The sequence below is a fragment of the Eleginops maclovinus genome, chromosome 6 (assembly GCF_036324505.1).
Source record: "Eleginops maclovinus isolate JMC-PN-2008 ecotype Puerto Natales chromosome 6, JC_Emac_rtc_rv5, whole genome shotgun sequence".
In the NCBI taxonomy this organism is placed as follows: domain Eukaryota; kingdom Metazoa; phylum Chordata; class Actinopteri; order Perciformes; family Eleginopidae; genus Eleginops; species Eleginops maclovinus.
The window spans coordinates 10819039-10842763 of record NC_086354.1 but is presented as its reverse complement, the minus strand read 5'-3'; the positions used below and the strand labels follow the sequence as shown (position 1 = coordinate 10842763).

The 23725-nt window shown below is 38.5% G+C and overlaps 3 protein-coding genes across 4 annotated transcripts; 2 read left to right on the top strand and 1 right to left on the bottom strand.

Annotated features, from left to right (window-relative positions):
* Positions 1-10411: 10411 nt before the first annotated feature.
* On the bottom strand, positions 10412-12692 carry rps28 (ribosomal protein S28). Its single transcript, XM_063886576.1, has 4 exons — positions 12570-12692; positions 12216-12263; positions 11338-11460; positions 10412-10588 (listed from the first exon to the last, which is right to left on the bottom strand). The coding sequence occupies exons 1-3, from the start codon at positions 12606-12608 to the stop codon at positions 11338-11340; spliced, it is 210 nt and encodes a 69-aa protein (XP_063742646.1). The 5' UTR covers positions 12609-12692; the 3' UTR covers positions 10412-10588.
* insl3 (insulin-like 3 (Leydig cell)) lies at positions 11380-22843 on the top strand. 2 transcript variants are annotated; one of them, XM_063886575.1, is made up of 3 exons: positions 11380-11508; positions 22013-22133; positions 22494-22843. In XM_063886575.1, exons 1-3 carry the CDS (start codon positions 11500-11502, stop codon positions 22694-22696), a joined length of 333 nt encoding a protein of 110 aa, XP_063742645.1. In that variant the 5' UTR covers positions 11380-11499; the 3' UTR covers positions 22697-22843. The 2 variants fall into 2 exon arrangements, with proteins under 2 accessions (XP_063742645.1, XP_063742644.1); XM_063886574.1 differs by lacking the exon at positions 11380-11508 and having other exon boundaries at positions 21852-22133.
* On the top strand, positions 13555-18070 carry si:rp71-39b20.4 (potassium voltage-gated channel subfamily V member 2). The gene is made up of 4 exons (XM_063886573.1): positions 13555-14425; positions 14536-15169; positions 15739-15864; positions 17163-18070. The coding sequence occupies exons 1-4, from the start codon at positions 13887-13889 to the stop codon at positions 17490-17492; spliced, it is 1629 nt and encodes a 542-aa protein (XP_063742643.1). The 5' UTR covers positions 13555-13886; the 3' UTR covers positions 17493-18070.
* Positions 22844-23725: the final 882 nt, after the last annotated feature.

Here is a 23725-nt window from a genome sequence, read left to right as displayed (position 1 = left end):
TGTACAAGGTGAAGGAGTGCATGTTAAGTCCAGTTCACAAGAGGCTACGGAGCAGTGAGTTTTCTGCCAGCCAGAGGGGAATTATTGTACAGGGTTATTGCAGTGCAATGTGGTCCTCGAACATTTTGCACCAGTGTCTGGAGACTTCCTCAGTTCCCACACAAATGTTTGACTTGTGCCTTTTTAGGACGCAAATACTTGAAACATTGACATGTGATTAGCATCCTGTAAAGTTTCCATAAAGCAATTTCTTCTCTTTGAGGTCAAAACCATAGTGATATTATGCAAGTTATGTAAGGCTCCAGTGCCCTGTTTGTGCAGCTGACCAAAGACCTTAATCAACACGTACTCACGGTTCATTCATGCATGTATCTTTCTTGCATGCTTAGATACACCCAGTTACAGTGCACACAGTCATCTCCTTTTACATTCCTTTCATATCATGCTGAGCTTACGCATGCACAGACATGAAACGTGATACAGATGAATGTGTTGTCATTATGGCTTGCGCTTGACTGGTTCAGTATTTGTTTGCCATGAGGTACTTTTACTCTATCTGATGGACGACCCAAATACTGCACATGCTGCTCCTGCTGTACTTTCACTGTTCATGGACTAAATGAGTATCCCAGCTGGCAGGAAGCAGAAAAGTACAGAATGTCCACATATCCCAATTTGGTTAATGTAAATACATATAGACTGTGGTTGACCTCAGCAGCTGTGTTTGCTGTCAGTTTTTTTTATGGTGCTTGAAATCTATACTGGTTTACATTTTTTCTGAGCAAAGAAATGTTGCCTATAACCTAATGCAAACACTACTAAACTTGATCCTCAGGCAAACTGTGGCAATACATTTCAAAAAAGGCAATGCTCCAAGAAAATCATCTTAGGTTTAAAATCAGGGCAGTTGGGAGACAGATTGCAAGGCAAGATGTTGTCATTTCTGCTTAACCTTGATTTGTCAATACTTACTGAGCGTCAGTCATGCAGGGCACAAACAAAGGAGATGGCAGAATAGACTATACAGAAGAACTACAACTGTTGTTTAAAGAAGAAGTTCCCTGTTTTGAAAATATACTTGGGCAGCTAGGACCAGGTGATGATAAGCTTAGGCTTAGGCTTAGGCTATAAACGAACTACATCATAGTTGCATGGCTGCATGTCAATATCGCTAAGCTAAAGATAGACTGGTGTTCTTCTTGATGACATTTGCTAGTCCTAGTTAGTCACTTGTTAGTAAACGGCAACATAAAAGCTTAGAACATTCAGGAGCGAGGTATATACATATTTACTGATCAATTTTATGTTGTGGAACAACACATCAAAATCTCTTAATCTTGTATAAACCACTGACTTTATTTCAGATTTCTAATCACAAACACATTAAAAAAAACTGTTGACTGTAAGACAATGGAACCAGAAGTGGTAAAATGCAAACTAGTTCCCGGGTTTTAGGACTGATTCCAGCGCCACTCTTTTGAAAGTTCTATTTGTTTACTTAATACAAAACTGATGTTTTAGCTGACTGGCTGCTGTTTCACATGTCCAGGCATTATGCCTAGATAACACGCAGATGTGACGGGGCTATTGGTCGTCTTATCTAACTCTGCAAGAAAATGAATACGCATACTTCTGAGAAATGTTTTTCCTTAAACAGTGTATATACAATATTAAATACTGCATTCTGTTTGGCACAACACAATCAAATGTCGTATTAATGTAGATAAAGAGGAACCCTGCAGCTGTATATGCTAACATTTTCTTAGTAAGAAATCCATGGAGAACGAAAACAAGTTGCCAAGGTCAAGGATGAATTCCATGCTAAATGCAGGAGCTGTAAATAACTGAAATGCATATTTACATTGTCTGGGGATTCTGCTCAAATGAGGCCGCTGTGGGTGCTAAACGAGCTCTCAACAACCCATCTTTTACATTTCATGGACCCAAAGCCCCAGATGTAATAAACAGTAGCTCTTTAGTCTCCCCAGAGTTTCTGAGGACTATTTTTTTCCCAAAGATTAGCTCTTTGGTTGTGTGAAATCCCTGTTATCGAGTCTGAATCCCATGAACTAATTGGCCTCAGGGAACATTAAAAATACTCCTACTGTGTTTACCATGGAACAGGCAGCACTGAAGGACAATGGGTGTAGATTTCTGATCACAAGGATACTTATTCATTGCCCAATTAATTTTAATCAACAGGAGTAGAGGTGGTCGGATTGAGGGGCCCCTTGAACTGAAGAGGGATTTGACTGTGAATGTGGCCTGTTCTGGGAAAAATGCTTCTAACTGGCAGACAGCCTCTCAGTGTCAAGAGCTAAGCAGCTGGTGGTTTGGAGAAGAAAGGGGAAAGAGGGCTTGAGTTACAAAGTGTTCTTCCAGAACAGTAGGGGTTCTGAACTATAATTGCGCCACTGCAGCTGTGCACTCTTAAGCTGTAACATTTCTGCAGAAACCATACACTTGTGTCTTTTATTTCTGTTCTAAAGGAAGTGTAAACTAACCACCCCCTGAAAGTGCTTTAGTGAAAAATACAGTCAGTGTTGGCCAAATTGTGCTGGATCCTCTCGAATTGGGTAAAATATGAGGAAAGGTTTTTTGTCATTGTGGAAAACAGCGCTGTACAATGAAATGCAGAGTCAATTTTTCCTATAAGAAAAACTAAACCATTTTTTGTTCTTTATTATCCTTTTGGCTTTTCTCAGGCACCTCTTGTCCCCAATCACTTGGTAGATTGGTATCAATTATGTTCTTGGCAGCTCTAATTACCATATTAAGATTTCTTAGAAATGACATGCCTATTTCAAACTTTATTCATAAAGATGGTGACATGAAATGCTCATGTTAGGTTGTTGGTGATGCTAAGTGCCAGAAACTTTTACAAATCCATTTGCTCTACTCTATTGATTTTGGATTATTATTTTTTTATCAACGATCCATCCTTGGTTTACTGACATTGACAAGTAAGGTATTCTACGAGCACTACTCTGCATGATTGTTGATGTCCTCGCTATACAGTATAAAGTCTCATCGTTGTTTGAAATCCAGCAATCCAACAGAGTTCTCTTCATGTCGAGGGCTGCAGTCGTGGGTGTACAGTATGTACATGAGGGGGCTGAGCACACAGCCCTGGGGGGCTCCGGTGTTCAGCAGTAGCGCAGAGAAGAGTAAGTGTGACCACTGATCCGAAACTACCTATTGAATCATATTTTGTATTTTATGGTGGTTAGACTAAAGTTGCTGTTATATTTATTGTTACATTTTGTCACATTTAGAGAGAGAAATGCTAGACAGTTTCAATGTAAGTGAATATAAAAAAACTAGGTTACCTGACTCATAACCTGCAGGCGTTATTTTCTTGAGTGGTTTATTTTTTATCAGTTTCATTTCGAAAGCAGTTGTGAGATGAGTTTCCTGAAGTAAATATTTTATTGTGGTTTGGAACTGTTTCCACAGGGTTTTCGAGTGAAGGAGAGTTTTTTTTTTTAGCGAGACATTATCAGATGTCACATTGAATTAATGACCTCTGACCATCTGTTCTTAGCTGAGTCTCTAATGACTGCCCTGATCCATGTTAATCTTAAATCCTGAATCCTAATTGAAATTGAATTGCCTCAAAGTGCTTTCAGGTTTGTGTTTTCACAATACTGGCCGCAAGATTCAGCAGGCCAGATAAACCTATTCAGTGAGATGACTCAGCAGAATTGGGATTGCGTTACTTCTTATTATTACTTTAGCATGTGAAGCCGGTTCAGTCCAACTATAAATACCAGTTGTTGTATTTTGTGTTATTTTGTTATTTGTGTTGCCTACATTTAATATGAAACATTCTTTGTACCCAAGGTAAAAATGCTTAGTTGCCAACTAGAGGTATGTTGGCAGCAAACTCATTTCCGAGCAGTCACAACAAAAATCATGTCCAATATTTGTCCCACTGACTCACTGAGTTAATATCTAAACACTGGCATGATTTACAGATCAATGCAAACTTTTATAGCAAGTTAAAGTAACCTTGCAAGGAAAGATTATGTATAAATATTTTGGTTAAAACTCGTCAAAATGTCAAGTTGGTTCCTGTTAAATATTGACCCAGCTAGGCTTCCTGCATAAACTCTCATCAAGTGTCTCAACAGCTGCATTTTCTTCGGATGTACAATTTCAACTAAAGAGTCAAATTACTCCCGGATCATTATATAAAAGCAGAGTGAAAGCAACTGAAACTCAACTCTGCTGTGAGAGGTTTCAGATTTTAGAACATTGTATTTGCTGGCGTACTTCATAATATGGTGCTTGTATTCAAATTGACACAAACCGTCCCTCCCTTTGTTTGTGAAAACAAACCTGAACACTAGGTAGGGGAACAAAAGACAGAACATGACACAACCTTTAACCCAGATAACCATTTTGAGTTGTTCAAGTAAGATGAGTATGTGTTGCAGACTTAAAATGACTGTGTTGGCAGAGTTGAAGACTTGCTGATGTTTATAATTAATTTTTCAACACCTACTCTGACAGTTAACTGACTCACTGTTGAAAACTTCAACATATTAGGAATTATTTTTTCTTGCCTATATTTCATTTGATTTTGGTATTTTGTCTGTTCTGTGAATATAAAGCTGCAGGCAGTAAGCATAGCTTAGCATTGAGGATGGAAACAGCTAGGCTGGGTCCAAAGGCCATCAAACCCACCTGCTAGCACTTCTAAATCCTACTTAATAACATGTTTGCTTCCCATGCTGGTGTTACAAAACACAAAGTCCAATTAGGTAGTTACCACCTTAAACAAATTGGATTATTTAACTAATTAAGCTCTGTGGCAAACAAAAGTGTATGATACTCACACATTTTTGATCATTTAGATCATTTCAACAAATTAACATATATGTTTTTGAAGCCTGGATGAAATTGCCAGAAGTAAAAAGCTAACATAGGGTTATAAACAAACTACACCTCTGTTTGATGGCTTCAACTGGCCCTCTACTGAGTAGATGAGTTTAACATCTCTAACAACCTCAGTAGTGTCACTGCAAAGCTTTAAAACGTACGACAGTTGTCTGATGATTATACAAAAGGTGAACATCTCTAAAGATTGTTGTGAAAACTGACTTTATTTTTTTTTAAAAAGCGATTTAATACACCAGTTGACTTTGAAGGGAGGATTATCAGAAGTGCAAAAATGTTGGTGTTTTAAGACTCAATCCTGCATTCCAAAACGTTGGACTATTCCTTAAAGAGAATTCCTCTCCTACCCGAAAACTGCAAGCTAGTAGTTCATCCTCTCAGGTAGAGTTGAACCTGAAGCAGCATTAAAATCACAGCTCTTATCTATAATGAACATAAAACAAGCCTGATAACATATTTTTTTCCCTCAGCGCTTCAGAAGCACTTGTGGAACCTGTGGAACAATACCTGACTGTTACTGCAGCCAGTACATTGTGCCAGTATTAATGTCAATCAGGGGACAGAGTCCACAGTGATTTGTTTACTTGAAGACGTGTGGCTACAGGGCTACACAACACGTATTTCTGTAACCTGCCACAACAGGCCTTATTATTAACATCAGAACCTGTGTTTCAGCCTGATTTTTTTTCTGTCTGTCTTTGCACCTGCTGTTTGTGCTGGGACATTGTTATGCAGGGAATTGTACGAAATGTATTTTGTCAAGTCACATGCATTGCAGGGGATGGAGCCTTCTAATAATAAATGAATGGCTTGTTTTCATGACCTTCACACACTGGAGTCTCCCCCTTTTGAACTTTTGCTTACATAAAAGTAAATCAAGAAAGTCCAAGCTGTGTTTGGCTTGTTTTTCATCCTCGGAGTTGTCATTTAACTCTTTTGGGTTTATTGATTTATTGTTTCTGTAGGACCTTCCTCGTGCTAACAACAATCTTTCATTTTAGGGTTTTTATTCTTTCTAAAGCTCTCAAAAGCTTTCTGCGGGTGGTAAAACCCTGGCTTGCCCTCCTAGAGCCTGACAAGAGCAGCCTTACCCAAAGCAATTAATGGCAGGAAAGGATTAGGGGTAGAGACGCTGGGTGTACTAAAGTTCCGAGTGTATGGAGATGCTTGGGAAAAAGACACGGACAGAAACAGAGAGGCAGGGAATGTCTTCTAGTAACCTCTGGGATGATTATGTCTCCTGCATCCTATGGGCCCCATTCGTAAATTTGCTCGCCGTGACCCAGTTCATGGCCAGGTTCAGTGTGTAAATCAGAGGCCTCTTCTCCCCCCAGGACGCTCCATGACCTCCCTGCTTCTCACATCCTGTTAACCACCATGGGAGAGACAAAGCCACTGCCTCCTGCCAAGTTCCTTTACTTGACTTCATCTTTATTCATCCTCTGTGAATATTGTGCTTCTTTTTTTTTTTTACTGCACTGCATTTATTTGACAATTGCATGAAAGCATATATTCTAATCCTTTAAGTACATTTTGCTAATATTACTTTAGTTCTTTTACTTAAAAAAATGTAAATTCAGGAAATATATTTGTCATTAAGAATGTATAAGCAACATAAACAAAAAACTAAAAGTAACTAAACTAACACATGCAGAAATGTAAAACTCTCAGCACTTTAAAATGGATTACATCCCAGCTTTTACTACTGCAGGTCATTCAGGGAAGGCATATTAACAATGATGTGACCTTAAACAAAAAACAAATTTGTGAATTTCTCAATCTCTTTATAGATCATAGAAGAAAGATTTTGAGATTTAGATATTAGCTGTGTCTCAGTTTAATGTCCGAAATGAACTCTGGAGCTACATTGTTGCGTAATTTCCAGGATTATATAGTCAATTACATGCCGTAACGTTTAATTCTGGAAAGCAGTAAACACCCATTAATACTAATGCGGTTGTAATAGCAGCAACTAAACCTCGAGGCACAACGTCCTTGTTCTGATTGATGTTTGCGTGTTTGCCACAATGGTGTAGATCCCAGACAGTGCCTGCAGACACACATGTCCACTGCTGCTGATTTGTCAGAGCTGAGTCTGACCTTGGCATGCAGATAATCTGTGAGTGACACTGGGGAAGATGTTTCCCACCTGGTTTGCCTCTGCTTCAGGGATAAAAAGCAGAAAGAGGAGAGATGGTAAACAAATACCACCCGTAGGTCTATATGGGTGGGTGAAGCAGGGAGATGGAGAGGTGTGGAATTTTGTTGACAGGGGATGAAAGGTGACTCTGAGTTGTTTGTCAAGCCCAGAGCTGTTGTTGACTATGAAGCCTGCCGAATAACAAACTGGGAATCCCCTTCCAGGAATAAAACTTTCTCATTACTTTTTATTTGTAGGTCAAAGTGCATTTAGAGAATAAAGCAGGTAACGCTTTGTTGCTTTGTGAACATTAGTCAGACTGAAGCTGTGGGACCTGTTTATCCGTTTTCAGGGTGCTGCATGGGCACGTTGTTCACTTGTTTGTGTTCACGTGGGGCACTGGAGGTTCCCTTTGCTGTAGATGAATGTATTTGGGCAGATTTCTGTAACAAAAATTCTGTTTACCCAGATACTTTTGATTAGATATGTAAAAATAATATGTTGTTTATCTGTCTCACTCTTACGTATAACGTGTCTCGACTTCAAGTGCCAGCATGCTATTCTTGGTTTTGCATGACTAACTTTAACTTAAAGAAAAGTTGCCAACAATGAATTGGTCACAATGCTGGTTTTGTTTTTACCCGGTTTTGAGTACTGTGCCAGGTTTTATATTTCTGTCTCTGATTATGCGTTTCATCACAGTGATGGTCTCTGGCCCATTTTTTTGTAGATCGAGATCAAATGAGAGTTTGTTGAAGATGGGTGTGGTCCCTGGTCTGAGGAAGGGTGGCAGAAGTTGTTCTCCCCCCCCCTCCTCCATCGCACCCACTTAGCACTCGAATTTAGCCTTGCTGCTGATCTGATCCAATTGCAGAACTGTCTCTAGTTTCACAACATTGTTGATGCTCTCCTGGCAAGTGCCACAGTAATTACTGGGAGTTGAATAGCCTCAAGAAGCAGCTGCAATACTGTTACCATAGCTACATGTATTTCTATGATAGTAAATAATCTGCACAGTGACAAAAAAAGAAAGGAAACAAATGTTTCATTCAGCATGGATGTGCCGATGACTATGACAATCAAAACCACAATGATTTGAAAGTCGTTTTTCAGCACCTCTCCTTTCCATTCCAGTGGAATATACAGTATAAGGGATTTGGAACTACCTTGGTAAAAAGTATCCAATGCATTTTCAAACTAGTGACAATAGAAGCTAATAACAGTTTTACATGTCTGTCGGTTTTTATTTACTGTGCGTATTAACTTGTCTAAAGGTCACACTGTTTGCGTGCCAAAGCCATAAGAAAAACAAGCAGCTGCAAAAAGCTGTGTAGTGTAAACAAAACTGAAAATATTCTTAGTGTGTTTTTAATATGGTGAGTGTAATATTTATTTGACCGATATGAAACGCCAAATCCATGCACTCTTTATATACATATCAAAGCGGTATGGTACCGCTGTGCCTGACAACTGCTTTCACATCACACAGTGTTCATTTGAGAGTTAAAATGAAGTCTGTTTTCCCCACTACCGCCATTCAAAGCTCTGTGCAAAGTAGGTCAAACTGAGATGGAAAGTATAAGGTCATTTAACCTACAGAATACATTCTGCAGCCAAAGCCCAACACATAAATCAAGCAGTGTTTTCCTGTTCAAACACCTGACTCCTTCATAAACATTAAACTGGAGTCACTCAAATACCTTCTTGCAGTAAAGGCAAACCTGTCAACCAAAATCTTTAATATATAAAAATGTGAGGTTATATACATTTATTCAAGATCATGCAGTGTAAAAAATAATGGGCTTTAAGTTGTTTTAAAGCAGTCATAGATGAGAATAATCAGCATCACATATGTATCTTTATTAGCTTACCTATTAGCACTAGCATGAGCATTTGCTTATATTTTAAAAGATCTGGCTTCATACATCGAAGAGTAAGAAGCAAAAGTTGATCCAGAAGACATAGGAATATAAAACAGCATGAAAAGGGTGGGAATCATTTTGAAATATCTCAATAAAATGTCAAAACCGACTAGGATTGCCAGTATAAAAATCTGTACTCAATCACCAGAATGTTTTCATACAATGCAGGAAAGATTTCTGCACATTGACTTCCCTTGATTCACATTACATAAGCTTTGATACAGCTTGGTTATAATCAACACCTTGAAATAACAATCTGCATGCGTGAGAATATGCCTTGACGCCATGAATCCGTGCAGCCAACAGATAAGTGGTTTCAGACAAAGTGTTTTCACACCTAGTAACAAGGGTGGAAAGCAGCTCTAACTGGCATCAGCTGAGATTTTCGTTCAGTTATTGCACTTGTTATTATCGACAAGTGTAGAACAAGCTAAGAACAGGGAAAGCGGGCAGTTTGCCAAGAGGCTTGTTTTAGAGCAACTCATCCTTCAAGACAAGATTCTATGGGAAGGAAACCTGCATTTGTTTTCAGATCTGTGAAAAAAATATAAACTCCAAAAACAACTAGGAGGGATGCTGCCCTCTGTTGGACAGAATGTGATCTGCATAACCTGAACTATAAAAAAATGTCATTTTTTCCATTAAAGGCCGAGTGAACCAAATAAAGCATCCTTGAAAAATCTGCAAGAATATTATCAGACAATCTCAGTACACTGCAGCAGATGGGCTTTACCACTGACTGCTTTTAAAATGGGTCACGTAAAAAAAATCTAGGCTTCCCATGCTGGTAAGAAAACTTTATCATGCGCATTGGAGAAACATGCATATGGATCTTCAACTTAGGTACAAGTAGTGGTATTACTCGGAAAATAAAACAAAACCAATGAGGATTCAAACTCATACTTTTAGGTTGAGTGGATTACAACTGTTAATGCATTAATATGTAATCATGTAGCTAGTAAATGTGGGGCTATCATTTATCACTCTACTGCAGTAGCCAATCCTTCAATTAGATTCAAGAAGCTTTATTTATCCTGAGGGAAATTGAATTATAGTCATTTTATATGATCTAAATATGCAAAGTGATAGTACCTTAAAAACGAATTATAGTTAACTCAAAAATGCAGTAAAAATTTACATTTTCATTAAATATAAATACTGAAGCACAAATATTTCAAACTAAAGCAATGGACCACCAAGTATTAATATTATACTACAAAATATAACTTCATGAAGTAACACAAGCTCATTTTTTTTTCTTACAATGGTGACATTAAAACTATTTTTGTACCATGCAGGTACATTTATTGAAGTAAAATAGGAAGATGTCACTGATGTAAATGTGGCACTTTTATAACTTCAGAATGAATGATCTTTCTGCAGGTAGTTTACACACTGGAGTGTAACATGCCTACAGCTTGAACACAACCATGGGAAAACAATGTCATAATATTTAAGAAAACTGTTTTTATTTACTACACAGTAAACACTGAACACCAACTGTCATCTTAATAACCAGATTTATTTCATAGCATCTGAACAAGTGATAATGTATGCCATGTCAAGTGAGACCAACAGTCTTCTGCCTCGCTGTACTGGACTCATCTCACAGCTTCAGGGGGCACTGTAAAGAGAAAAAGAAAAAATTCAAACACCACCCCAAAAACTGACCAGATTAACCCCAACCAGCAAAAGAAAAACAACAATTTTCTGTGCAACACAGCAGGGTCCATAGTTCAGGTAACAGATTGCTAAATCTCATTTGTAATTTGTGAATAAACATTCACTACGTGCTACGTATTATACTCAGCCACCTCTCTCCTTCACTCGCCTGGTTATTCAGGAAGAAATTAGTCCATGAAGAGTAAACCAAGTGCAGTCCTCATGACAAGCTTACAATACGAGTGGTAGAACCATGCATCACTAGGTCTGAGGGTTACTAAGATAAATATGAATGTTACATAACACTGCCGTAATCCTCCATTTGAGAAGCTTAGTGTTTCCGAGTGTCAAAGAGCTCTACATTAAATTCTACAGTCATAAAAAAAGAGACTAGTGTTTTTATATTTGACAGTAGAAGAGGGTTTAATAGCATGTGGTCCGACATGCATACAGAGGACATGACATAGGAAAACCTTTTAATCTAACACATGAAACACTGATAGTCACAAATTAAGATTTTTTAAAGACCACTTATGCAAGCTATTCTTTTCCCAGACAAGTATTTCATACACTATTGTGTTTAATGATACCTGTGCCCATTTCAAAGGGTAGCCTAAACCAATGTTTATAAAATAGTTTTCCAATGCAAAAAGTTAGCGTGATGTATTGGTGAACGCTCTAACAGGCTTGACTGGGTTTATTTCCTCTCACCTATCGCAGCCTCCTGGCTTCTCTTTCAGACTCCAGGAGTGTCAGCACATCTCCCTCTCTGACGGGGCCCTTCACGTTCCTGATGATGGAGCGGTTGCTGTCGTCCATGAACTCAACACGGACCTGTGTGTTCAGAAGAGACACGATTACGATTAGAAAAGGATGCAACAGGTAAATCCTAGTAAGAATGAGTGTTCTACAAATTATCTGTATATGAACATTTTTCTAAATGTACAATAACCTGTTGAATGTTAAAATGTAATAGTGCATCATAATGATAAGTACTATATTGATCCCTGAGGGGAAATTGGAGTATGCAACATACTTTTACTCTTCCACATTTATTTAATACCTTAAGTTACTTCAAGATTTTGATTAATGATGTGATATATAATTAACCCCTAAGACTTTAGTTACACCTGGAGTAAAATTCACACACTAAGGTATACAAGTTGATTAAAACTAGGTGCACCTTTACCAGCGTTAACACTCCAATGTATAAATGTTCATAATCAAAACAAATGATAGCACTTTACCATTTAAATAATGGGTACTTTTGGTACTTAAAAGTATATTTTGACGCAAATACTTTTCTACTTGAGCAACATTTGATGGCATGAGTTTTACTTGTTACAAAGTATTCCTACACTCTTGTACTAATACTTTTACTTAAGTACAAGTCCTGAGTACTTTTTCCACCTCTGCTTTTACATAGATTTGAAGAATGCAATAAAGTTGTCTTGCACCCAGGTGAAATAAAATTGTTCGGGATGTACTGTGCTTTCAAAATATATTTGAGCTATTTGGTAAACTCAACCAGGGAAGGGATCAAAGAGAAGCCCTGTATAACGTGAGTAAATCGCTAACTGTTAGCATACCTGTGTACATTGTCCCTGGGAACCAGTTCTTCCGAGCACCTTGGTGACCTGTTAAAAAACGAAAAAACATTTACGTTATAATGACGCTATGGTATGTTAAAGTAAGCGTGTTTTCTGGTGTGAACTGGAAAGAGTCACTAACAGTCTACAACAGGCTAACAGTGAACTAGCGGGCAGGCTGTAGCATGGACGGGCCTCCATGATGGAGGCATGAGCTCCGCTGTGCCGTCCGCTAAACAATGGTCCAAAGTAGTTTTAGCTTCAATATTCTTGACCGTATGTGACATTTATAGTTACTGTAGCGCTCTATCCGTTTGGATCTGATTATTTTCACCATATTATGTATTTTCTTACTCTGGCGAGCTTGATCGGCTGCACGCGGCTGGCGTCCATGTTGTCAGGTTAGACCGGAAAGGACGTCACGTGGTGCGCGGCAGTGAGATATAGTAAATGTTATTATTATTTTTTTTTTACGTCGCAATTTTCTTTCAAGTGTTATCAAATCAAAACAGATATAGATCTAATTTAATTCATAAATAACACAGGATAGTCTTATTTATTAATTGAAATAGTAATTAAGATAGTGACTTCCTTTTCCGGTGAATGGCCGACACCATTCACAAACATTCATGGGTGTATTCCAGGGCTATACCATTCATCCTTGTATTGTAATCTCTTTTCCATTCGTTTAAACTTTTGATTTTAAACTTTAATGTGGAATGTCTCTATAAGGTCAACCCTACTTTTAACATATATTCATATCATTGTTATTTACTGCCTGTTGTTTATTTTTATTTTTTTGAGAGAATACAAATATTTTCCAGTTCTCAATTGAGGCATAAAATAAATACACCTATTTATTTTTTAATCATGTTCTCATTATTATTATTATTATTATTATTATTATTATTATTATTATTATTATTATTATTATTATTATTATTATTATTATTATTATTATTATTATTATTATTATTATAGTGCATAGTAAAACCTAATCATAGTTTTATTCTTTGTACTGTAATTTGTGTGACATAACTTTGACTATGTTCTGAGAAAGTAAAGATGATGTCCATTTAAAATGAATGCACCGATGCCAAACAGGAATTATATTATTTAATACAAAAACATATTTTCTAACATAAACAGAAAAGTGAAACATTTCTACACTTTATTTATTCAGTGAATAAATACAAACTCAAGCTTATTTTGACTGTTATTTGTAGCTGTACAGTATAATATAGCTATATAATTATATGTAATTTAACTGCAGCATTAATATGAATTCCCTGTGCTAAATCCTCTTCATAGCATTGTTAGCTTTGCAACACTGTGATCACAGCACTCTCTCTGCCTCTCTCAGAACTCAAAGCCTTAAATCAGAACACTAATCCTTGTGAACAGTATTTTTAACTTGCGTTTGGACAGAAAGAACAGCAATAGGATTAGAGAATCAGTAAAGAGGCTGAATCCCTCACTCATGCTGTTGATCTTCTTGGATACTGAGAGACAAGCACGGTCGCTGTTTCTTCACATTTATTTCAACCTGAAGAGGACAATATTAAGCTTTAATGGTGATGTCATTGAATAGTTATTGTTTTTCACTGACTTGATTACCACAAAACCGTTGTTTGTTTGTTTGTTTGTTTTGTTTTCTGAGGATCTGTCACAATGGAGGGTATAAAGCCCAAGATGAAAGTGCTGAAAAAGCGTCGCTCGAGTCTTTTTGCGACCGTAAAACGGGAAGTGAGTTTCTCACAGAGCATTGAAGACCAGGAATGTGAGTTCCCCTTTTCACAGGACAGCTCAATAAAACCATGGACATCTATGGACAACCTTGCTACACCTGAGGAAAAAAATACAGCAAAAAATCAGGACAAATCTGGGAACAAAAATCCTAGAAAATCAAATATTGTCAACCTTAACATAGGTGGGAAGGTATTTCACATTCCGACGCATTTGGTCCTCAAACACCCAAAAACCAGGATTGGAGTCCTTGCCCTCTGTAAAGATCCGGTCAAACGTCTGACGCTCTGTGACGATTACAATGTTCAGAACAACGAGTTCTTTTTTGACAGGGACCCCATGTTTTTCCACTACATCTTCCACTTCTATTGCAGTAATGTCCTGTGGGTGATGGATAGTCTCTGTCCTGTCAACTTTGAAGAAGAGATGTCATTCTGGGGGTTAAAACTGAAGGACACTCCAAGGTATGTACTCAATATTTACTATTTGTAAAGTAGAGCTTGGTCTGTTGCTTTTTGTGTAATTTAAGCGTATGTTTCTCTTCAAAATAGACAATACATTTTGTTCTTCTCAGGTGCTGCCGCATTCTGTTTGAGGAGAAAGTAGACGACATCAGAGACCAGCTGAAGGTGAACCAGGAGTTGATTGATGAGATTAAGCCTCACCAAGATGGCGCGGTATACAAGACGATGTTTCTCGGATGCTTAAGAAAGATCCTCTGGGACTTGATGGAGAATCCTTACTCCTCACTGTCAGCAAAAGCGTTTGCTGTATTTTCCAGTCTCTTTGTGCTCATCTCCATTGTTGCCATGACAATGAACACAGTAAACGAACTCAGGCAGTACAAACTTGGAGGCAAAACCTACATGGAGTGGGTAGAGATATCTTCCATCCTTTTTTTCACCTTGGAGTACTTCTTACGGTTACTCACCACATCCAACATCAAGCATTTTCTGAAGAGTGCTCTGAACTTTGTTGACGTGGTCGCTGTAATGCCCTACTTCCTCCAGATCATTTTTGAGACATTTGTGATGGACTCAGAAGACGTTGGTGCAAAAGAGGATTTGAAGGCCATGGCGAGGGTCAGCAAAGTCAGCAAGGTGCTCAAAGTGGTCAAGTTGATGCGCATCTTTCGTATTTTGAAGCTTGCTCGTCACTCCACAGGCATGAGGGCTTTTGGTTTTACCATCCGACAGTGCTCTGAGCAGGTATGGAGGAGTATCACACAAGACAAAATGCAGGGGACATGCACAAATAAATACATGGATCCAAGCTAATTCACATTCGAGCTAGAGTTAAGGCTATAATCATTTATTTACAATGATAGTAATGAGCCTGACACAGAATATTTACCCACTCCAGTGTCTTTCAGCTCTTTGTTTTCGTTTTCAACCCTGCAACTTGACTGTCTTAGTCTCACTGCTCACTTACCAAAGTGTTCAGCTTAGGACTTCTGCCAATCTCTTAACTGCCAACAGACAAAGTTAACTGCTAGCTAGTAAACGAAGTGGTGTATTCAGCAGCTGAAACGGATATTTCCCTCAAGAATGTGCAGAGACCATAACAAAGGCAACAGCAGGTGCTAATGTTGCATCTTCATCATTTAGCTATCAAGTCCCTACAGCAACATAATACAGCTTCATATGATCAGAACTGTAAGTGGGTCATTATAAGCTTAAACTTGTCATGTGACTTACTGGTTGTCTTAAATTTATGAATTAATCTCCAAACATGATTTGGCACTGCTGTTGAAATGTACTTTTCTGTCACTATGTAGGTGTGCTGCCTGTTTCTGTTCATTGCCATGGGCATCTTCACCTTCTCTGCTCTGATGCACTCGGTGGAGATTGATCAGCCTGGAACACCATTCAGCAGCATACCAGATGCCTGGTGGTGGGCAGCGGTGAGTAGAAAAAACTTCAGCATCCAATTCTTCCAAAGCTCTGTTTTGGGTTTATTTTCATGACCAGAATGAGGTAGGACTCTGTTTTTGTTTGTGGTGCCTTTTTGGTGACTTTCATACAACCTTAGCTAGATCCAAATAGTGTCAGTTATTCTTCCCCTTTCTTATCCTTTTCCTTGACCTTGGCAGACAGGTCATGAAACAACATATTTATATGGTACCAGTTAGCACGTGAATCACTATTATTTTTTTATGGAACAACAAAAAGTACTAAACACTACGAATATCGGACCAACTGCAATGGTAACTCCAATCTTCTCATCTAACTCATGGCAAGAACAATTTTTCCTAAATGTCAAACTATTGCCTTAATTATTGGAAAGAGTGGTAATGGTGTAGACCGAATATAGGACAAAAGACATTCTGACTACCAAAGAAATTGCAAAAGATTCCGGTTTCTTTTACAATTCTAGTAGAATTCTGTCAGATACGTTCATCTGGCAAATGACCATAGAGTATAGGAAGCAATATATTTAGCTAAAAAACTATCTGATCTATGCTAATGTGCAGGAATACATATTCAAAGGCTCCATCAATACTTTGGATTTCATTTATAGCTTGATTTTTAATGGTTACTTTAATTGAATTAAAAATTAATTTCACTTTGTTAATTTAATTAAATAATAACATTTCTTTGAACAATGTTGTGTTGTGTTGTGTTCTGCTAAAACATAATAACTTCCCTACACGTTGGTTGCTTTATTTTAGTTTACTGGTCTATTTTTTTATCCGTCTGGTTCTCTGTTTCCTGCACGTCATTTAGGGTCATTTGGATTTTATTCATCTAGTGGCAGCTGTTACTGATATGTGTCTAATCCCCTCTAATACGGTGTGATGCGTGTTGTTTGTAGCTAGACACAGTGATCGCATTCGAGAGACGGAAATTGTTGAAGACAATTTGTGGATGTTTATTTGATCCTTTTCACTCTCATCTTAGCAACACATCAACTATTCAGTACAAGAAACATTTTAATTGTTCGACTCTCCATGGCCAAATGGTCTTTTATTATAGACTGAAAGGCACAATGAAGATGAGCATTTGCTCTCTGGGGGAAATAAGGAAAATCCCAATATAACAATTTTCCAACATGATCTAAAGGTCTTAAGGTATAATTTCCCAAACAATCCAAACAGAAGCACAGGAGTATTGAGCATGGGGATCCTGCCCTTTCCTCTTTCTTTTTCTTATTTGAAATAGTGCTGCATGTATACTGACTCACTTTACTCTTTTCCTACAGGTGAGCATCTCTACTGTGGGCTATGGGGATGTGGTACCTATTTCCTATCTTGGCCGCTGTGTGGCATTTGGATGCATCTCTTTTGGTATCATCCTCAACGGCATGCCCATCTCCATCCTGTTCAACAAGTTCTCAGACTATTACGCTAAACTGAAGGAACAAGAATACACATTTTCAAACACAGAGCGCTCCTTCCAGCTTAAGAAACGTCTGAGGCGCAAGTTTGACAGCTGCTTTGAACCCCAGCAGGCGGAGTCTGACGATGACATTCACTATCGGCCCAGTGGAAGGCATACTATCCAAGAGAGCGAGGATTTAGCTGCCCAATAGTTTAAACCTTGCACATTCTTAAAGGCCTTATCACCAATGAGTGGGGAAATCGTGAGACAGCGTCTGCCTCCAATTTACAGCCTACGTCATTTAAGACAAACAAGGGGAGGGGGAAATGGAGGCAGCGGCAAGTTGAGATAAGCTTTAAGCTTCAGCTTTGCAGTAGGTACTGTTTGCACGCTATGGCCGATGACTCCATGTCAAATGGACAAGATGCTCCTGCTGGACAGCTTGTTTTCGGTTTCCAGGAATAGCACTCGGCTGCTACTAATTCCAGCTTAACTGAAATAGATGGTGGATACAAGGTGGAGTTCAAGGAATAACATTATTAAGAAGCAATGTCATACTTTAATCAATGTAACATGAAGTTCTATACATTGTCTATTTTAAACAGATATAGTCTTTTGACATTCTTGATCTTCCACTCAACTGCAGTATAGCCTTGATTTAAATACCAGCCAGTTTTAACATTGTAGTCATTGCCTTCTACTTTTTTTAGACTAAGAAAATAAAAAATGTATAAGCAATAAAACCTCACAGATTTCTGTGAATGCATCATCATGATATTATGGACAAATAAAGCATTTATTTCTCTTTATTGTTCTTGAGAATGTGTGGGGAGGAGAGGTGCAACAGGGTCTATCACAGGAGCAAACACGTGCATGAGTGTAGTTTTTCTATGTCAAGGATTACTAGGATTTGTGCTTAGGCCTCCTGCCCGGTCAGACAGCGGACGGAGTCATGTGCTGTGCTATTTTGATGGCACAGATAATCTGATCAGGTGTGCTCAAATCTCGGTTCAGGATGGGGTAATGGCCCATACTTCGAGGGTTTATACTTTGAGGGTTTATAACAATTTATACAAATTACAACTAAACTAACAAATAATAAGCTAAATCGTATCAGACAATATCTGATGGGTTCCAAGATTGCATTTGAATCAATGCATTTCTCTTCTTGCGCTCTTTAAACAGACTGTTTCCAAACATTCAAGCAGCCTGCTAAAACTTCTTGGATCAATGCAATTTGGACTGCAAGCGGAAACCAGAACACTTCAAATTCCCAAATCTTGTCCTGTTATCTGCAGATTCTGCATGTGTATACCGACACATTATGAGTTCCTTTTAGGGAGGATGGAAGTTACATTTGATAAGGAAGGAAAAACTACTGTTTTGGCTAGTTACAGGTTACGTGGGCATAATCAATTATAAAAGTAATTCAACATGTCATTATTTAGCTTGATCACAACAGGGAGGGAGAACTGAACTCTCTGTTCTTGACCGGAGATGTGAGCATCAAGCATGACCCTGTCCTGCAGTCAAGCTGTGACCTACCGACTGTGCTTGGCTAAGACCGTTAATGAGATTCCAGTCCTGGGCAGCAGTTCTCTGAAGACCAGAGAGCTATGAAGCACATTATACATGTTGTCTTGATTATTCTTCAAATGCAATAGACCACGATTATAGTTTAGTCTTAAAAAGTTGTTTATGTAGATTAACACACCTTTTAACTGAAGAGGTTCATCTACTCATGGCAAAACACCCAGCACATGCACTGGTTGCATTTGATTTACAAAAATCAGAGCCCTGTGAAGTAAGCCCCCGACTTCTCCCATTTGGAACACCATTTCTGCATATTTATTGAAAAGTTTATGTAAATTCAATTAGATTATGTAAAAAACATCAGATCAATCAAGCTATTACCTCCCTTTTTTCACAATTTGCAACAACAAGCTGGAACACATGAAAACCCAGGAATTATTAGATATAAAAAAAAATAGAAAGAGCACTCCATCTTGTGTTAGCCTTTGTATTATCTCAACTATAATCAGGAACATCCACATTCGCTTTAGACAAACTTCCATTGCTGTTAACAGACACTTGGCACTTTTGTCTGTGGGAGGATGGTATAATAGTATTACAGGATAAGGTAATGGGAAAGATGCCAGTGGTTTAGTAGTGTCGTCAGCATCAATTAAAATTCAAGAGTACCAAGAGATTCTGTCTGTTTCCTCCGGCTCAGCCAGGACTGGAAGGACAGGAACAGATGAGGGACATCAGGCAAAGGAAAGATGAACAGACAGATAAGTGAGCAAACCCAATGTTGGAGAAGAGATGAAGATCAACAACTCTTCCACAAAACGTGTGACTATACCTCAAACACAAGGATATAACTTTGGATGAACTTAGAGCAGTATGCGTGACTTTTTAAAGGTTAGCTATTATGCAAAACCCACCTTTTTATGTGACCCGTCTGTGTTAGGAGATTCGGAAAGTTCCAGTTGTCCTGATCCTGATTTGGGTTGTGCAACCATTAGCCTTTAACCAACCAAGGTAAAACCCACCAACCTTATCACCTGGATCTCCTTCTAAAGCACCATTGTGTTTTTACAAACCAAAAACTTTGTAGGGGGGCTTGGGGAGTGGGAGTTCATTTAAAGCTACAGATGCAGAATCAGCTCTTTGGAAACATGGCTGAAACAGCAGGGTTTATGGCATGCTACAGTGCATGATCTGTTTGTATATATATACAGGGGAGGAAATAAGTATTTGATCCCCCGCTAATTTAGTTAGTTTACCCACTTACAAAGACTTGAACAGTCTGTCATTTTTTTGTTAGGTTTATTTTAACAGTGAGAGACAGAATATAAAACAAAATAATCTAGAAATGTACATTAAAAAGAAATATATAAATTAATTTACATTTAATTGGGGGAAACAAGTATTTAATCCCCTTGCAAAACATGCCTTAGTTCTTGGTGGAGAAAGCCTTGTTGGACAGCACAGAGGTCCGATGTTTCTTGTAGTTGGTCACCAGGTTTGCTCACATCTCAGGAGGGATTTTGGTCCTCTCCTCTCTGCAGATGCTTGGCAACTGGAAGCTTCAGCTGCCTCCACAGATTTTCTATGGGATGAAGGTCCGGAGACTGGCTAGGCCCCTCCATCACATTAATGGGCTTATTCTGTAGCCACTCCTTAGTTGCCTTGGCCGTATGTTTTGGGTCATTGTCGTGCTGGAAGACCTATCCATGTCCCATTTTCAGTGTCCTGGCTGAGGGAAGGAGGTTATCAGCCAATATTTTATGATACATGGCCTCCTCCATCCTCCCCTCGATGCGATGAATCGCTCTGTCCCCTTAGCAGAGAAACCCCCCCAAAGCACAATGTTTCCACCTCCATGCTTGATGCTGGGGATGGTGTTCTTGGAGTAATAGTCAGCATTTCTCTTCCTCCAAACACGACATGTCGAGTTGATGCCAAAGATCATGATTTTGGTCTCATCTGACCAATTCAGCAATCTCCTTAGATGTTTTCTCTGCTTGATGCATGCCAATAATTTGACCCCTCTGAAACAGATTAACATCTTTTTCACAACCACAGGATATGTCTTTCGATATTACTGTTTAACAAATGAGAAGCTACTCACTGCATCAGTTAGGATTAAATAACTTGTTGCCAGCTGAAACATAATCACCCATGCAGTAATTATCCAATGGGAGGCTCTTACCTATTTGCTTGGTTAAAATCCAGGTGGTGACCTTTTTTTTGGCCGGGTAGTGATTGTTATTTTCAATTCCCTATCCTGCTATCTATAAACCAAACACTGCTTACCATTGAGGGGAATTAGAGGTATAATTTCAAACAAAGCCAGAATTAAATTTAAGATGTTCAAGTGCCACCTTTCATATTTTTCATCAATGTTGGAAAACACTCATCTCCGTCATGATTATGCAACCACAGTACGGCCTGGGGAGACCATGTGTGTAAATAGTCGATATCCTTGACATCTCCTTGCCCTTCGCTCTCTGTTCCAATTAGCTCCATCCCTCAAGATATGTCAAGATAAGGTGGAAAGGCAACACAATAACATACATTTTGACTTTTTAGAATTCCCAAATTAAAACAAGTAAATGCTATGAACATGAAAAGAGTGGGGAAATAAATGAAATTAAATGAAAAACCCTAAAACAATATTAGGGTCTATAAGCACAGGGTTTATTAGCTATCTTGTTTTTCCTCTTTACATTTCTTAACAAATGACCAAACTAAGACCTGTGTTGGGTTCCAAAGAGTCTCAAAGGCCAAAATAGTTTGCACATTTTTCAGGCCTCTCTGTCTGATACCACGATGTTTTTCAGATTGACCCTGTCAGACCAGGTTTTTCATCTCAATGAGACTTTCAGCCTTGAGGAGACTTTGCATCATTCTCTGGCTAAGCAGTAGATCAGGACATGCTTTTCCTTCACCAAGGCTGAATACATTTTTTGTAAGACTCTGTAGCCTCAGCATTTTTTTTAACCACATTGACTATAAAAGCCCCCTCAAGTTCTTCTCATAAGTCACCGGCCTGCATCTTTCCTGCTCAAGGCACATCCCATCTTCACCTCTCATCCACCAGTCCATTTGGTTCCTTTCTCCGCTGACCATCCTAGGAGCTGAAACAGTCTTACAATGCCTTCTGCTAAGTGTTTGTTGTCTCTGATGGTGGTGCTAGTGGCTGCCACTGTGTGTGTGGTACAGGCAGATGAGAGGATTCAGATGTGTGGGAGAGACCTGATTCGTCTGGCTGTGTCGCACTGTGGTAACTCTCGGCTGAGGAGAAGCATCCCGTACGTACAGCTGGAGAAGCAGCAATACACCTGTAAGTGTTTTTTTATTAAATATTTAAACAACGGTTCGATATGTGGCAGCCATTCCTGGTTAAACATTCTATACTGTAGTAGTTACAAGATATTTAACACTTAAAGAAAGATTTGAGAACTAAACATGGGATCACTAATGTTCTTATTTTACTTTTTGAACGTCTGACCTCTTATCAAGCACTATATGATGCACAATATTTTTATTCACTGTTCAGGCAACATCTCTTGTTTGAGTTAACGTCCAAACCAATGTATATGTTTGTTTTTGAGTTTGACAAGACATTTTTAAGCACAAAACTACACATTTCGGGGGCTCTCTCTTAATTCCAGATGTCTTTCTTTTTTATTCCTCTACACAGGGGACCAGGATGACTCTGCAGAGGAGCAGAAGGCTACTGAGACGGTCCGCACATTGCCAGAGTCTGATGGGGAGAAGGAAGTGTTCACCTTGGCTCCTCACTGGTACCGCCTGTCCCCTCGAGTTAGGCGGGCTGTCGGAAAAATATCTGACATTTGCTGTGAGAAGGGCTGCAGCATGAGAGAGTTGATCCAGTTTTGCTAAATTCAGTAACTTCTAAATCATAAAATCTTGTCTTAAAATGTTCTGATCTGTACTGCAATGTTTAAAGGAACCTCAACAGAGTTGCCCAATATCAACATATCAACAATGATGTAGCATCCTAAAAAATACTACACAACCTTTATTATAGAAAGGAAGTCATATTTCATAAATGATTTACGATGCCATAATGCAGGGCAAAAGATACAATCACTGTTCTGTGTTTGAAGTGTTTATTTTGTGTTGATTTAATTTATTCTCTGTATCATTTTAGAATAAGTGTATTTGCTTAAACTGTAATAAAGCGTTTGATGAATATTTATGAGGCTTCATTTGATTTCTGTAATTCCCCATTTTGTCTAATTAAATGCTTAGCAAAAATATCCATGCCAGGTCAACATTTTGCCACCTGGTGTCTCGAAGTATCTACATCAAAGGCCTTTTTTATTATCTATTGAGAAAAATAAAGCCTTTTTGGAACATTAAAGCATGTAAACATGTCACAGTAGAGGCCCAAATATAAATAGACTCCTGAAAAAGAGTATATGTCCCCTTAAAGGCTTTTTCTTCTGTCATCAGTCAATTATACTCTTTGGATGATATCAGTCAACACTTGCACATCTTGATTGATTAAACTAACCAGAAACACACCAGTCAACACTAAGTAACACTGATGCTATTTGATGAAAATAATTAAACCTGCAGAAAAATTAACATTGAAATGAGAAATTGGTCGATTAAACTAGTTTGTAAGTTTAGACACATGGGGGAACATGCACACCCTAAATGCAATTAAATGTCAGTGTCAGTGCCGTTCACAACCCCATGGTGCTGTCTCCATAGTGCTAAATCGGATTGAGGCCTTTGGCTGAGCCATTCAGCTCAATAATAACAGAAATAATCTCTGTAAAGAGGCCAGTTCCTCACATCGAGGAGTGAATAATTCCCTCAATGGATAATCAAATGTGGTGCTGATTATCTGCCACTCTTTACTGCAGCCCTCACTAAATGACGCCTAATAGCAAATGAAAT